Source organism: Bufo bufo, chromosome 3, assembly GCF_905171765.1.
Source record: "Bufo bufo chromosome 3, aBufBuf1.1, whole genome shotgun sequence".
Classification (NCBI taxonomy): domain Eukaryota; kingdom Metazoa; phylum Chordata; class Amphibia; order Anura; family Bufonidae; genus Bufo; species Bufo bufo.
The window spans coordinates 598,169,846-598,187,298 of record NC_053391.1 but is presented as its reverse complement, the minus strand read 5'-3'; the positions used below and the strand labels follow the sequence as shown (position 1 = coordinate 598,187,298).

General features: G+C 42.9%; 1 protein-coding gene across 1 annotated transcript in view; it reads left to right on the top strand.

Moving 5' to 3' along the window:
• The window catches only part of LOC120996158 (electroneutral sodium bicarbonate exchanger 1), a 247,924-nt gene that overhangs the window by 121,547 nt on the left and 108,924 nt on the right, over positions 1 to 17,453 (top strand). Inside the window, exons 3-5 of the mRNA XM_040425910.1 lie at positions 9,598 to 9,744; positions 11,025 to 11,160; positions 16,746 to 16,906. Coding sequence (XP_040281844.1) covers positions 9,598 to 9,744; positions 11,025 to 11,160; positions 16,746 to 16,906 — 444 coding nt within the window. The remainder of the gene's footprint in view (positions 1 to 9,597; positions 9,745 to 11,024; positions 11,161 to 16,745; positions 16,907 to 17,453) is intronic.

Sequence of the window (17,453 nt, the reverse complement as noted above, 5' to 3'; positions counted from 1 at the left end):
CTGTATAGAGAAAAGGGGTGAAAATTTTTAATAAAGACCAATTGAAAAAATGATGTGTAGCCCAGTAAGAGTAGATTGCAATAATAATAATAATAAAAAATTAAAATTCGCCCCTGAAAGTGTTCATGGCCTCTAAGCATTGCTTCTATCCCGGTGTATATATGGAGTCCCATGTACTTGACATGTTATTACTTTGGGGTCCACGTGACGTTGAGTGTGTCTTACACCCACGCATTGTAGAACTAATGGGATCGTTAATGCACGATTTTCCAGCGCTCAAAGCCATTGAATTGACTCTTGTCTATAATAATAACCACCTCCGTGGAAAGAATGGCCTGTTACGTAAACATTTTCATATATCCAGTACTGTCAAGGAGATGGAAGGCTACGCATTGCGCCGAGAATATATCAATTACACATCTTTATGCCAGTCCTACTGACAGATCATTATTCATCTCTATTTTAAAACCCTACGCAGAAGAGAAGCGTTAGCGAGATGAACATTGGGTCATTTCCTGCAGAACCGTGCTTTCAACAAGCATTTTATTGCTAAGAGGTTTTTATTCACATTTCTTTATTTACGGCAGGATATTAAATGGAATTGGTATTTCCGCTCTCCGCAGTTTTTCTCCATTTAAGTGCACAGCAAATATTACCCTGATCTTTTAGATGCGTTGTCTCGCTGATTGTTAAAGCTTTATTAAAAATTATTTTCATCCGTTCTTTTCCCGCAGTAGTAATTCACGCAGAGCAGCATTTAAAATTCCCCATTTCGCCATTTGAAAGCCAGAGGATAGGAAGGAAGGGATTTCATTGAAAGAGCTTTTCTACACAGATGTTCTCTAAAATGTACACTCACACTCAGCTCCTCATTGTACAGCGTAGATCCGGGGCTATGGCTATCGCCAGTGGTTGACCATTAGCTTACCATAGGCAGTGCTTCAGTCAGAAATGCCCACTGGTGAGTAGCTTAAATGGGACTTGAGTGGAAGTAGTTTAGTTGCCATATTGGTTAGGAGGAATTTGGGGACAATTTTAGCTGGCTCACGCTATAAAGGGTATATCCCTTTTGTGGCCATCTCTGGTAATGTATGTAGGCATGTATAAATGGAAGTTACTTTTAAGAGAGGGGGTGTTTTAGATTTCTGGGTGGGGTGGCAGTAACCATTGACCAGTAGCTACCAACTGGTTACATCTGCATTATAAAAGGAATAAAACAGGGGGGTCCACTGATCTCATAGGACTCCTTAGCAAAACTTAGTATGGGCCACCCTGTCCCACCCAGCTTCCCAGTAGGTGTGCATCAAACACTCTCAGGCAACATGCTGTGCCCCAGATTTCTGACAAATTTACGATTGAAGGGGTTCTCCCATGACTAATGTAAAAAATAAAAATCAGACTTCATATAGTACATGCCAGTCTCTTTCTAACAAAGCTAGAACCAGCCCTGTACCTCACATGGATCCAGAGATCTCCTCATTCATTGCTCTGCTAGATTTATGTTGAGCTGGCAGCTCAAGGGGAGTGTCTTTTCTGCTGCAGCTCAGGGGGCGTGTCTCAGCTCTCCCTATCACAGCTCAGCAGGCAGTTGAAGGATGAAACTGAGCATGTGCGGCCATCTCAGTGAGCAGGTCAAAGAAAAAGAAACAAACAGCAGGTGGCGCTATACAGATATTTTATTGAATAACTTTGTGGCTATACTAAATGTTTAATTTCATGCAATTGCAAAACTTTTCAGATCCAGGTGCTGGTTTGAAAACTAGAATATTTTTCGTGGGACAGTCCCTTACAAAAAAATTGTAATATAAAAAAGTTGCCCTCTGCCTTACCCATGTTATCTGATTTGTTTATTGCAAAAAGTGGAACGGGTGCTTTATAAACATGGCGCTCATTCTGAACACCATTTAAACCACACAGCAGGCATACATACAAAACTCCCCTGTACAGATCTAGGCCTGTGGCTTCCCTCATACAGTGTGTTACAAAACTGTCTGGCTGAAGCCATCAATAGGGGGAGCTTAGTGCATAGGAGTTTATACAGTTACTACTAACTGCAATGAAAGCTGTAAAATCTCTTTGCACTGTGCTCCCCCCTAGTGGCAGCTACATGAAAATGCAGTGTTTACAGAAGGAGCTAAGCGCCAGGCACCTTCTCACAGGGCCCCATAGCAGCCGTGTGGTCTTCTTCCATGGAAGCTATGCCTGTAGATGAAAGATTATAGATACCTTTTGAATGATGTTTACATACAGTACATGTTTTTTAATAGTTAGCGTGAGTAAAAAAACTGAACCTGCTGCTTTAGACTTTTCTCGTGAGGATGTCCTTCCCAATAATACATCCTGGATCTTCTTTCTGCAAACTGGCTTGTGTGTGCTTTCCTCATTTATAATACAGCCTTTGTCATTTGTGATAGAAAAACTCCTGCTCCTATTTTCAACACTAAGAGAAGGAGGGGGGGGGGGGCAGAGAGAGCCGCATGAAGCAGGAGCAGCACCCTGGATTTAATTCTGATTGAGCAGCATCAGCAACTAGAAGAAGCATTTACACACACTCTGCAGACGCAAACTGATATGGAATTTTTAATTAAATTTTCTTGATTTTGCATTTAGGACACAAATAATAAAAAACAAAACAAATGCAAAGGTGCTTATAGCCTTAAACCCTTTTGTTGCCAAGGACGCATCTGATACATCCTTGCAGGGTGGCACTTGAGATACGTCCTTGCTACTAGCTGCTCTAGACTGTATAACAGCTAGAGATATTAGCTGGTGATTCTAGCCATGATACAGCTAGATAAAGTTGGAGCTGCACATATCTACCGCTCTCACTCCTGACCCAGATTCTAAACGTGCTATCTCCACCTGTATGGCAGGTAGCCAACCTTCTGCTGTCTCTGAACTCAGCCAGTGTAGAGGAGGGAGTATGGCAGAGGGGGCATGGAGGACATGCTAAAAGGATGCAAGGAGAAGATGAGGGTTATAGATTCACCTCTCCCTGTATAACTGCACATGACCTCATGACCTGGGGATCCTTCTAGGGACAAACACTTTTAAAGTCTATTTCTAACTGCTTGTTGTCCAGCACCCCTCCTTTCTCTGCTAAACTTTCTTCTAGGCTACTTTCACACTAGCGTTAAGGGCTCTCACAAGCGGTCCAAAACAAATCCGTTTTGCCCTAATGCTTTCTGAACGGAAAAGGATCCGCTCAGAATGCATCAGTTTGCCTCCGTTCAGTCTCTATTCCGCTTTGGAGGCGGACACCAAAACGCTGCATTTTGCTGTCCGCCTGACGAAGCGGAGCCAAACGGATCTGTCCTGGCACACAATGTAAGTCAATGGGGACGGATCTGTTCTCTGACACAATCTGGCACAATGAAAAACGGATCCATCCCCCATTGATTTTCAATGGTGTTCAAGACTGATCCGTCATGGCTATTGAAGACATAACACTACCGGATCCGTTCATGACGGATGCATGCGGTTGTATTATTGTAACAGAAGCGTTTTTGCAGATCCATGACGTATCCGCAAAAAACGCTAGTGTGAAAATAGCCTAAGCTGATTTATGCCAAAATCAAAGTTCAACCTTGATTTGGGCATAAATTAGCTTAGAGAGTTCAACAAAAGTCAGGGGGTGCCAGAGAACGAGCTGTCAGACATAGACTTTAACCACTTACCGTCACACTAACGCCGAAAGGTGTCATCTCTGCGGCGCTCCCAGGTCACACTAACGCCGATTGGCGTCATCTCGCGTGAGCTGAGATTTCCTGTGAACGCACGCACACAGGAACGGAAGGTAAGAGAGTGGATCGTTCGCTGGCAGGCTGGAGATGTGATTTTTTTAACCCCTAACAGGTATATTAGACGCTGTTTTGATAACAGCGTCTAATATACCTGCTACCTGGTCCTTTGGTGGTCCCCTTTGTTTGGATCGACCACCAGAGGACACAGGTAGCTCAGTAATATGTTGCACCAAGCACCACTACACTACACCCCCCCCCCCCTGTCACTTATTAACCCCTTATTCACCCTTGATCACCCTTGATCACCCCTGATCACCCCATATAGACTCCCTGATCACCCCCCTGTCATTGATCACCCCCCTGTCATTGATCACCCCCCTGTAAGGCTGCATTCAGATGTCCATATGTTTTTTTACGGATCCACTGATACATGGATCGGATCCGCAAAACACATACAGGCGTCTGAATGGAGCCTTACAGGGGGGTGATCACCCCATATAGACTCCCTGATCACCCCCCTGTCATTGATCACCCCCTTGTAAGGCTCCATTCAGATGTCCGTATGATTTTTACGGATCCACTGATACATGGATCGGATCCGCAAAACACATACGGACATCTGAATGGAGCCTTATAGGGGGGTGATCAATGACAGGGGGGTGATCACCCCATATAGACTCCCTGATCACCCCCCTGTCATTGATCACCCCCCTGTAAGGCAGCATTTAGATGTCCGTATGATTTTTACGGATCCACTGATACATGGATCGGATCCGCAAAACACATACGGACATCTGAATGGAGCCTTACAGGGGGGTGATCACCCCATATAGACTCCCTGATCACCCCCTGTCATTGATCACCCCTCTGTCATTGATCACCCCCCTGTAAGGCTGCATTCAGATGTCCGTAGGATTTTTACGGATCCACTGATACATGGATCGGATCCGCAAAACACATACGGACATCTGAATGGAGCCTTATAGGGGTGTGATCAATGACAGGGGGGTGATCACCCCATATAGACTCATTGATCACCCCCCTGTCATTGATCACCCCCCTGTAAGGCTCTATTCAGACATTTTTTTGGCCCAAGTTAGCAGAAATTATTATTTTTTTTCTTACAAAGTCTCATATTCCACTAACTTGTGTCAAAAAATAAAATCTCACATGAACTCACCATACCCCTCACGGAATCCAAATGCGTAAATTTTTTTAGACATTTATATTCCAGACTTCTTCTCAAGCTTTAGGGCCCCTAGAATGCCAGGGCAGTATAAATACCCCACATGTGACCCCATTTCGGAAAGAAGACACCCCAAGGTATTCCGTGAGGGGCATATTGAGTCCATGAAAGATTGAAATTTTTGTCCCAAGTTAGCGGAAAGGGAGACTTTGTGAGAAAAAAAAAAAAATATCAATTTCCGCTAACTTGTGCCAAAAAAAAAAAATTTCGATGAACTCGCCATGCCCCTCATTGAATACCTTGGGGTGTCTTCTTTCCAAAATGGAGTCACATGTGGGGTATTTATACTGCCCTGGCATTCTAGGGGCCCTAAAGCGTGAGAAGAAGTCTGGGATCCAAATGTCTAAAAATGCCCTCATAAAAGGAATGTGGGCCCCTTTGCGCATCTAGGCTGCAAAAAAGTGTCACACATCTGGTATCGCCGTACTCAGGAGAAGTTGGGCAATGTGTTTTGGGGTGTCATTTTACATATACCCATGCTGGGTGAGATAAATATCTTGGTCAAATGCCAACTTTGTATAAAAAATGGGAAAAGTTGTCTTTTGCCAAGATATTTCTCTCACCCAGCATGAGTATATGTAAAAAGACACCCCAAAACACATTGCCCAACTTCTCCTGAATACGGCGATACCACATGTGTGACACTTTTTTGCAGCCTAGGTGGGCAAAGGGGCCCACATTCCAAAGAGCACCTTTCGGATTTCACAGGTCATTTACCTACTTACCACACATTAGGGGGGCCCCTAGAATGCCAGGGCAGTATAACTACCCCACAAGTGACCCCATTTTGGAAAGAAGACACCCCAAGGTATTCCGTGAGGGGCATGGCGAGTTCCTAGAATTTTTTATTTTTTGTCACAAGTTAGCGGAAAATGATGATTTATTTTTATTTTTTTTCTTACAAAGTCTCATATTCCACTAACTTGTGACAAAAAATAAAAACTTCCATGAACTCACTATGCCCATCAGCGAAATACCTTGGGGTGTCTTCTTTCCAAAATGGGGTCACTTGTGGGGTAGTTATACTGCCCTAGCATTTTAGGGGCCAAATGCGTGAGAAGTGGTTTGAAATCAAAATCTGTAAAAAATGGCCAGTGAAATCCGAAAGGTGCTCTTTGGAATGTGGGCCCCTTTGCCCACCTAGGCTGCAAAAAAGTGTCACACATCTGGTATCTCCGTACTCAGGAGAAGTTGGGCAATGTGTTTTGGGGTGTCATTTTACATATACCCATGCTGGGTGAGAGAAATATCTTGGCAAAAGACAACTTTTCCCATTTTTTTATACGAAGTTGGCATTTGACCAAGATATTTATCTCACCCAGCATGGGTATATGTAAAATGACACCCCAAAACACATTGCCCAACTTCTCCTGAGTACGGAGATACCAGATGTGTGACACTTTTTTGCAGCCTAGGTGGGCAAAGGGGCCCACATTGCAAAGAGCACCTTTCGGATTTCACCGGCCATTTTTTACACATTTTGATTTCAAACCACTTACCACACATTTGGGCCCCTAGAATCCCAGGGCAGTATAACTACCCCACAAGTGACCCCATTTTGGAAAGAAGACACCCCAAGGTATTCGCTGATGGGCATAGTGAGTTCATGGAAGTTTTTATTTTTTGTCACAAGTTAGTGGAATATGAGACTTTGTAAGAAAAAAAAAAAAGAAAAAAATCATCATTTTCCGCTAACTTGTGACAAAAAATAAAAAATTCTAGGAACTCGCCATGCCCATCAGCGAATACCTTGGGGTGTCTTCTTTCCAAAATGGGGTCACTTGTGGGGTAGTTATACTGCCCTGGCATTCTAGGGGCCCAAATGTGTGGTATGAAGTTTGAAATCAAAATGTGTAAAAAATGACCGGTGAAATCCGAAAGGTGCTCTTTGGAATGTGGGCCCCTTTGCCCACCTAGACTGCAAAAAAGTGTCACACATCTGGTATCCCCGTACTCAGGAGAAGTTGGGCAATGTGTTTTGGGGTGTCATTTTACATATACCCATGCTGGGTGAGAGAAATATCTTGGCAAAAAACAACTTTTCCCATTTTTTTTATACAAAGTTGGCATTTGACCAAGATATTTATCTCACCCAGCATGGGTATATGTAAAATGACACCCCAAAACACATTGCCCAACTTCTCCTGAGTACGGAGATACCAGATGTGTGACACTTTTTTGCAGCCTAGGTGGGCAAAGGGGCCCACATTCCAAAGAGCACCTTTCGGATTTCACCGGCCATTTTTTACACATTTTGATTTCAAACTACTTACCACACATTTGGGCCCCTAGAATGCCAGGGCAGTATAACTACCCCACAAGTGACCCCATTTTTTAAAGAAGACACCCCAAGGTATTCGCTGATGGGCATAGTGAGTTCATAGAAGTTTTTATTTTTTGTCACAAGTTAGTGGAATATGAGACTTTGTAAGAAAAAAAATAAATAAAATAAAAATCATCATTTTCCGCTAACTTGTGACAAAAAATAAAAAGTTCTATGAACTCACTATGCCCATCAGCGAATACCTTAGGGTGTCTACTTTCCGAAATGGGGTCATTTGTGGGGTGTTTGTACTGTCTGGGCATTGTAGAACCTCAGGAAACATGACAGGTGCTCAGAAAGTCAGAGCTGCTTCAAAAAGCGGAAATTCACATTTTTGTACCATAGTTTGTAAACGCTATAACTTTTACCCAAACCATTTTTTTTTTACCCAAACATTTTTTTTTTTATCAAAGACATGTAGAACAATAAATTTAGAGAAAAATTTATATATGGATGTCGTTTTTTTTTCAAAATTTTACAACTGAAAGTGAAAAATGTCATTTTTTTTCAAAAAAATCTTTAAATTTCGATTAATAACAAAAAAAGTTAAAATGTCAGCAGCAATGAAATACCACCAAATGAAAGCTCTATTAGTGAGAAGAAAAGGAGGTAAAATTTATTTGGGTGGTAAGTTGCATGACCGAGCAATAAACCGTTAAAGTTGTGAAGTGCCGATTTGGAAAAAAGGGTCTGGTCACTAGGGGGGTATAAACCTGTGGTCCTTAAGTGGTTAAAGGGGTTTGTCCCTACAAGGATCCCCAAATGAGAAGCTTATCACACCATGCCTCCATCTATGGAAGAACCAAGCAGCAGTTGTATTTCCTTGCAGTTCCACCACTGGACAAATGAAGCACTGCACAGTTCTGCTTAGGCTAATAAATGATGATACTAAAATGGACCTCGCTCTCTTCAGAATTCCCTATAAGGTATAGAAAATAGGTCATAACCTATTTTTGTTTGCCATTTTGACCATCCAGCCACTTTTGTGGGACAGCTTTTGGTGCTGACTGCTCTTGACTTCCATGTCTAGGTTCTTCATGTTGATGATTAGTTGCCTGACTAGTACATGAAATATGCAAGCACTGAATGCACTGTGACGCGATATATTTCTATGGACTTTAGCTCTGATTATGTACGGTTGTCGCTATCACCAGTATCAAAGTCTGTTGCAGCTCAGCCTAATACCTAATTTGCAATTTATTCATTTAGCTGTTTTGGAAAAATCCCTTTTGCCAGGACAAACATCCGGCTCTGGATTTACTGCCATTACCTAATGTTGTGTCACAACAGCTTCCAATATAAAAACAACTTAAAAAACAATTAACCTTGAGAAGCTCCACTCGCCGTTTTTGAGCAGATGGATAATGCTCTGTTTCTGACAGCTCTGTGCATTCTGTCCTTCCTTTCCTTTGTACGTTCTCTGTCTTCTTCTGTCTCCTGTTGTTTCACTAAGGATAGAAAATGTATTCATGCCAAGTTTATTAAGTGACATTGAACAGTAGCAAATGACCCCAGGGTTGGTGGAATCGATGGTTGCTGTCTGCTTTCACCTTTTTTTTTTTCTTAACTACAAATTCAACATACAGTACGTGCCAAGATTTTTCTCTTGAGTTGAATTTATTGGTTGATTCAATCTGATGGTAGGAGTCACTGAACTTTTTTTTTAAATAAAATAAGAAAATCAAATTTATGGATGCAATCAAAGGGGTTGTCCCATTTTGCTGTTTCCACGGTGTGGTGGGACTAAGCAGCGGCCTTGTGGAAAGAGATGAGCGGACCGGCACCCCGCTGTTTCCGTAACTCCCACTGTAGTGAAAGAGAGGTAAGCAAACAGCGTAGCACAACAAGGTGCGCTGCTTCCAAAACTTTGCGTAGCTTCCATTCACTACAGTGGGAGTTTTGGAAATAGCGGAGCAGCAGAGCTTGTTCTACAGAATTAGTGTAGCTTCTTCTGCTACTCTGTTTGCGTAGCTTCTATTCACTACGATGGGAGTTGCAGTAACAATGAAGCACCAGTCTGCTCGGCTCTATCCGTAAGCCTGGCCACCTGGGGGACTGGCGCTTAGTCCCGTCTTGCCTTGGAAACAGTGAGATTGGGAAACCCCTTTAAAGGAGTTCAGTGTCGATGACTTATCCTTATCCCCGATAATTGGCCTGATTACCTGTCCAATTATTGCATTTGCATGTGCTAAAGAGTCTCTATTCCACTAGCAGTTGGTATCGCATGAATGAGAATACCTGCATAATAACAGTTTATTAAATGTTATCTCATATTCCGGTTCCAGGACACAGAACGTTGTATGTTGGAGTTCGGATGCCACTGGGTCGGCAAAGCCATAGACATCATCGGACACATGGACAGAAGCACAGAAAACGAGACCGCATGAAGGGAGTTATACAAGAGGAAGGCCACGATGAGTCACTGGCTCATGGTATGTAGTCGTCTTGCTTCAAGGCCTGCTTACAGTAGGTCTTGACCAGTTGAACAATATGCCCACTAAATGTACACGGTATTCATTTAATTCCTGAATAGTGAAGTGTCCACTCACTCTTTTAATTTAGCAACCCAATGAGTTTACTTATGTTTTAAAGGGGTCTTCTGGGATTCTGATTTTGATACCCGGATAGGTCATCAATATCAGATCGGTGGGGGTACATCACAACTCGTCAAATGGGACTATACTTGTACTGGATATCTCATGTCTGTGGATCAGGTGCTGTTATCTTTAAACATCATAACTCCCAATCCAATCAGTGTCTAGAGATACAGCTTTGCATATCCGATATCCTAAAGAAAGACAAGACCATTATTTTAGTAATTTGACCCAGCGAATACAGATTTACATCATGTAATGAATGTGTTGCTGCCTTGCAAGGCATTAGGCTCCATTCACACGTGCGCAACGTGTTTTGCGGATCCACAGATCCGCAAAACACGGACAGCGGCAATGTGCGTTCCGCATTTTGCGGACCTCACATTGCCGACACTAATAGAATATGCCTGTTCTTGGCCGCAATTGCAGACAAGAATAGGACATGTTCTATTTTTTGGCGGAACGGAAGTGCGGATCCGCAAATTCCGTGTCCGGGCAGCACATCGTGCTCCCCCATAGAAATTAATCGGTCCGCAATTCCGTTCTGCAAAATTCGGAACGGAATTTGCCGACGTGTGAATGAAGCCTTAGTATGTTGGCTTCCTCCGGCTAGCACTGCTTACCTCCTGCTCTCAGAGACTACAGGTAATCTACTGCATTACCATATTCCACAGGGCTATGGCTAGTTAAACACTAGCGGTAAAATCCTCTTCTTCTGCTGGAACAGCCTGCTGGATGGAGTCCATCATATCTGGAAAGGGCTGGAGCACCGCCAGGCCCCAGTGCCTGTTTCAGGCATTAGTCCTTTAGTGGACAAATACTGGTTTTAGCCCTGGCACTATTGCCGGATCCCTGCTGGGTCCAATTCTAGTCAATGGGATCCGGCGGGCAATGGTAATATCTGGCTATGCCGATACGATGAACTCTGGCAGGCTGTCCCTTTGCCGGAAACAGCCTGCCAAAGATTTTAGTGCTAATCTATCTAGATGTGTACAAAATGGATCAGCGAGGACATGTATGGGGTTTGCAGCCAGAAACCAGTCTTACGCCCTTGGTGTATGTTGTTGGCACAGTACAAATAACGGATACACATAAGTGTCTGCTTGTCTTTAATGTAGACACACCGTCCCAGAGAGTGCAGTTCATCCTTGGAACAGAAGAGGATGAAGAACATGTTCCCCATGAGCTGTTCACAGAGTTGGACGAAATCTGTGTTAAAGATGGTGAGGATGCTGAATGGAAAGAGACAGCAAGGTAAAAAATAAATAATGTTCAGAGAAACTATCACGTGAATAAATAATAAATTAGATGATATAATAATGTCATGTATACAGGCATAACCGAGGTTATCATTTGGCAAGACATATGGTGATCACATGAGACTACAGTGCCTTGCAAAAGTATTCACCCCCTTTGACTTTTTTTGTATTTTGTTACATTACAGCCTTAAGTTCAATGTTTTGTTAATCTGAATTTTATGTGATGGATCAGAACACAATAGTCTAAGTTGGTGAAGTGAAATGAGAAAAATATATAAATAAAACTATTGTTTAGAAATAGAAAACAGAAAATTGGCATGTGCGTATGTATTCATCCCCTTTGTTAGGAAGCCCATAAAAAGCTCTGGTGCAACCAATTACCTTCATAAGTCACATAATTAGTGAAATGATGTCCACCTGTGTGCAATCTAAGTGTCACATGATCTGTCATTATTACATATACACACATTTTTTGAAAGGCCCCAGAGGCTGCAACATCTAAGCAAGAGGCATCACTAACCAAACACTGCCATAAAGACCAAGGAACTCTCCAAACAAGTAAGGGACCTAAGGTAACCCTGGAGGAGGTGCAGAGTTCCACAGCAGAGACTGGAGTATCTGTACATAGGACGACAATAAGCCGTACGCTCCATAGAGTTGGACTTTATGGCAGAGTAGCCAGAAGAAAGACATTATTTCAGCTAAAAACAAAAAGGCACATTGTGAGTTTGCGAAAAGGCATGTGGGAGACTCCCAAAATGTATGGAGGAAGGTGCTCTGGTCTGATGAGACTAAAATTGCATTTTTCGGCCATCAAAGAGAACGCTATGTCTGGCACAAACCCAACACATCACCCAAAGAACACCATCCCCACAGTGAGACATGGTGGTGGCAGCATCATGCTGGGGGGATTGGTACTGGGAAACTGGTCAGAGTTGAGGGAAAGATGGATGGTGCTAAATACAGGGATATTCTTGAGCAAAACCTGTACACTCTGTGCGTGATTTGAGGCTCGGACGGAGGTTCACCTTCCAGCAGGACAATGACCCCAAACACACTGCTAAAGCAACACGAGTGGTTTAAGGCGAAACATGTAAATGTGTTAGAATGGCCTAGTCAAAGCCCAGATCTCAATCCAATAGAAAATCTGTGGTCAGACTTAAAGATTGCTGTTCACAAGCGCAAACCATCCAACTTTAAAGGGGTTGTCCGGGATTGGGGACATTGCTCTAATAGTACAAGTGTGGCATACACATTACATACAAGCAGGTAGTACCTTTGGCACAGATTTCTGCAGCCCCGTTTTCATCTTTGAAATTCATAGCCAGAAGTTACTGGTTTCTTCTCCTCAGTGACGTACCGAGTCCCTTGAAGGCAAGCAAAGCTTCCTCTTCCGCTGCTCAGGGAGCCCGGTGACGTCACTGCCAGTGAATGAATGGAGGTGAATATTGATGAGGGGCGGAGTTACATCGGCTGGCCGACATCCCGCTAGCCCCGCCCCTTGACAACCCACTAAGCCACGCCCCTTGACATCCTGCTAAGCCCTGCCCCTCCAGAGTGGGGAGCTTCAGAATGAATGGAGGTGAATATTGATGAGGGGGTGTAGTTACAGCGGAGCAGAGAGACAGCTGTAACCACCTGATGCTGCGCTGCCCCAGGACCCACAGGGCAGTGCAGCCGGAAGTCAGGGAAAGATAAACAGATAAATAAACAATGAGTGGGGGACCGTTGGAGCCACATAGAAGTGGCGGAAATAGCTGAAAATATATGGAGGCACCTTTATTTAGATGTACATTGTGAGTAAACATGTTTTTTTTTTTTTTTTAAACATTTGGTCCTGGACAACCCCTTTAAGGAGCTGGATCAGTTTTGCAAGGAGGAATGGGCAAAAATCCCAGTGGTAAGATGTGGCAAGCTCATAGAGACTTATCCAAAGCGACTTGGAGTTGTGATTGCTGCAAAAGGTGGCTCTACAAAGTATTGACTTTAGGGGGGTGAATAGTTCTGCACATTGACCTGTTCTGTTATTTTGTCCTATTTGTTGTTTGCTTCACAATAAAAAATAAAAAAAACATTTTCAAAGTTGTGGACATGTTCTGTAAATTAAATGATGCAAATCCTCAAACAATCCTTGTTAATTCCAGGTTGTGAGGCACCAAAACACAAAAAAAGTCAAGGGGGTGAATACTTTAGCATTTTTCCACTGATCGTTGCTAGGAGATGTTGAGTGTTATTCTTCAGTTTTTTTTCACGTGAAAAACATATGTAGTCTGGATGGAAAAATGGAAACAGTGAACGCAGTCTCAGTCAGAACTGATTCAGCTTGCGTGCAAAAGAATCATTTTCCTGAACAGATCCTGAGACAATCCATTTCGCTCGTGTGAAAGAGGCTTTAAAGGTAGTCTGTCAACAGCTTTGATCATGGTAGACTGCTGACAGCACTGCACTGGAGTTGGGGAGAACAGAACAAATATACCTTTAGAGAAGCTATAATTATCAGGAGTAGTGTGAATATCAACTTTTATTTTGCCAGGTTCTGCTCTTTTATGTGCCCAGGAGGCAGAGCTTCAGGAGCTGAGCCTGCTTCATACTTGGTGGCAGGTGATGGCTGTGCTATACAGAGAGATCTTTGCTACCTGTAACCTCTCAGATGACAAGGGCAATGGCAACCTCAACATCTGAGCAGGGGAGGAGGATCGGGAATATTATTGGTGGACCTGGCAACTTGGGGCCTAACCTAATGAATGTTCTCTGACCTGCTAACCTCCTGCTTCTATTACTCCATGGAGTAGAACGCTGGTAAATTCACTATCCACTGCAGGATGGAATTATTGAAGTGTATGCATGCCTAGCATCCGTCCCGGAGACCACGTATGCCATCACTCGGAGCAGAGAGGAGGGGCTGTGGAACGATGAAATGGTCATCCCCTCACAGGGATACCTTGTGATCATCTTAGGGGACTCTTCTAACAAAAATGGGTTCCAGGCTTCAAATCAGAACAAGAGGAACATTTGCAGGTGTGGTTCTGCTCTCTCCATGTTCCTGCACTTCTCTAAGGCATGCCGACAGGTTCATTGGCTTTTCTGAAATAAGACACTTCAACCAACCAATCAATCACCAGTAATGCCTAAAGTAACCCTGTAAAAACAAAAAGCATGCATTACTTAGTACAGTATAAATGATAGGTGCTGTAGTACCACACGTCACAACAATAGAATGTCACCAGTTCAGACAGCCACAGATTGAAGTAGTGTGGCCCTGCTAGATATCATACGGGTGTCATAGGGGATCTCAAGGTATATTAAGATCAGGTGATGTGGTGCTACAAGTCACACCAGTGTTGCTATAAGGAGTTGTCATATGTCTTGGGCTCAGCCAAAAGGCACAAATTTGAGCCCTGTTGGGTAGTGTACAGATGCAGCCAAGCTAAACTTGATGGTTAACCCCTTAAAAAGGGGTTGTGTCACTTCAGCAAGTGCCATTTATCATGTAGAGAAAGTTAATACAAGCCACTTACTAATGTATTGTGACTGTCCATATTGCTTCCTTTTACTGGCATGATTCATTTTTCCATTACGTTATACGCTGCTTGTTTCCACGGTTACGACCACCCTGCAATCTGTCAGAGGTGGTCGTACTTGCACACCATAGGAAAAAGCATCGGCGTCTCTGGTGTCCGGGACCGTAGGCTAGTGCTTTTTCCTATAGTGCACAAGCACGGCCACCACTGTAACCATGGAAACAAGCAATGTATAACATGATGGAAATGTGAATCCAGCCAGCAAAGGAAGCAATATGGACAATCACAATACAGTAGTAAGTGCCTTGTATTAACTTCCTCTACATAATAAACGCAATTTGCTGTAGTGAGAGAACCCTATTTAAATAGAAAAAATGGCGATAAAATGTTAACGGAGTTTTCAATAGATTTCAATGGCTTTTGTCACGAGATAACTGAGATAACACTTTGCCACGTGTTAAGAGTCAAGTTTAGCTCTGCTACATCTGTATAAAGTACAATTATTATAATTTTTTTACCTACATTGGGAGTTTTTATGAAATTCAGTAGATAAAAAAACAAGGTGTTTGCATGCATTCTGTGTACAGCGCTGCAGAATATGTTGGCACTATATATGATATATGGTTTAGTGTAAGGACACGAGTGCATAAGTGGGTTGCTGTCTCAGTTCATGTTGATAATTATTATATGTAACACCCACTATGATAGTAAGCTAATTAAAGCCTAAGTGATATCGGCGATCGTTCACTGCACCATTCGCCATTGTAAACACTAGGGAGAAACACCTTTTTCATTAGCTCCTATTTAACGGCGGTGTCATTGACACATATGCAGGCTCCAAATGGTTTCTCCAGAATGAGAGCGCTTAACTCTCTGCAGAATTCAATTGTCAAAAATAATTAGCACTTTTTTTCTTTTTCTCATTAAAAGGAAAATTCCTAAACTTCAGGTTAAAAAATAGAAAACGAGTAATCAGTGCTCCAGGCCTTGAGAGAACAGTGAAATATGAAAAGGTGATTGGGTGGGATTGTCTCAGCTAGTCACCCTGGACAAGAGTCTAATGTACAGCTCTATGAAGAAGTGGGACAAGCAGCTTGGTTATTAGTAGTTCTAGAACACAGAGGGCAGAGGCTGGGTGAAAGGGATTGTTCTTAAATTGTGTATTCAGAATCCCTTTGATCATTTTACCCTTGACATCTACCATACAGATGTGTCGTTCCTTACCTTTCCTCTTGGCTTGTCATCTTTTGAAATGAGCACAGAGAGATAGCAAGCTTTGCAAAAAAACTGACTGGTTGAAACTCTTACAGGAGTTTGTTATGCTACACGTGGCCACCCAGTGGCTGTGATGTGAGTTGCAGCCTGTCGAGGATTTTCTCAATAGTGGCCCACATTTACTAATGTTAGAGCTCTGTAAATTGGCACATCTAGTTCTGGAGAAATCCTCTGCAGCTACTAGCTCACCAAGGAAAATTCTACGTATCTGGCATAGCCAGAAAAGGCCGGGCAACCAACATGCCCCATTGACTATAATGGGACCCGGCTGGGATCTGGCCTATGTCCGGCATTTGTGTTGGTATTCGGCCAGACAAATACCACTGCAAGCAGTATTTTTTGTCTGGCCAAATCCTGGCGCTAATGCTGGAAACAGGCCGTATACAGTAAACTCTGCCAGAAGATTTTAGCGCTAGTGTGAATCTAGGTACACCAATGTGAATATATCAGCCTGGTCGATGTCATAAGAGCACTCATTTGGTGTACGTTGGACACATGGAGTCTATGGACTTGCTTGCTGTATGAGTTGGGAGCATTTCCCCGCCAGAAGGCTGAACGTATCTACAAACCGTGTTATGAACGTAGCCTATCTAATTATATTGTGTTATTGATCCTACAGTTGTGCAGTTTTTAGAAGTGAAGTCCCACAGTACTCCCTGCTGGTTCAGTATCTGCACAGTGTAGGCCCAGTTGTGGAATGGTTATTGACCATCGTTACTGTGCAGTCAGACAAGTTAAGACTTGTAGTAAACTGTGTTCTTCTTCTGTTTGCTTGTGACTTCAGGTGGTTAAAGTTTGAGGAGGATGTAGAAGATGGAGGAGAACGCTGGAGTAAACCATATGTCGCCACCCTCTCTCTACATAGTCTATTTGAACTGAGGAGCTGTATTATAAATGGAACTGTTCAGCTGGACATGCGTGCAAACACCATAGAGGAGATAGCAGGTAAAGTCATTATCTTATCTCGGCAATTCCTTTCAACAATATAAAGCGCCTTATTCTTTTGAACTAATGTGAACAGGGCATGCACTAGAATTTAGAAGAAACATTCTATCTGACAGATTAGAGGTAATCTGTGACCATATCCCATGCTAAGCGTCCCCCATAGTTTCCATGCAGGGCACTGCTCAGCCATCGTGTATTTGCATCCACAGTATCTTAAAAACTAAAGTGGATTATCCTCTAATTTATCATACAGGATACACTTTGTAGTGGGGTGTCTATTGAGGTATATTTTTCACAATGAAACGGTCTTCCGTTTGGGATGTGGCTAAAGACGTCCACTTCTATGCCTTTCTGTGACTCTTCCAATCTCTCGGAGCCGAGGTACTGTTGATCAATTGTTATGTGTCGTCCTGGTCTCATGGTGTCAAAATGTGAGCAGCATGATGAGGAGGACTGTTTAAATACCAATTCTGATTGAACAGGGAATATTATTGGGCGATTCATGGATGTTGTGAATTTTGCCGTTAAGCTCCTTGTTAGAGAACAG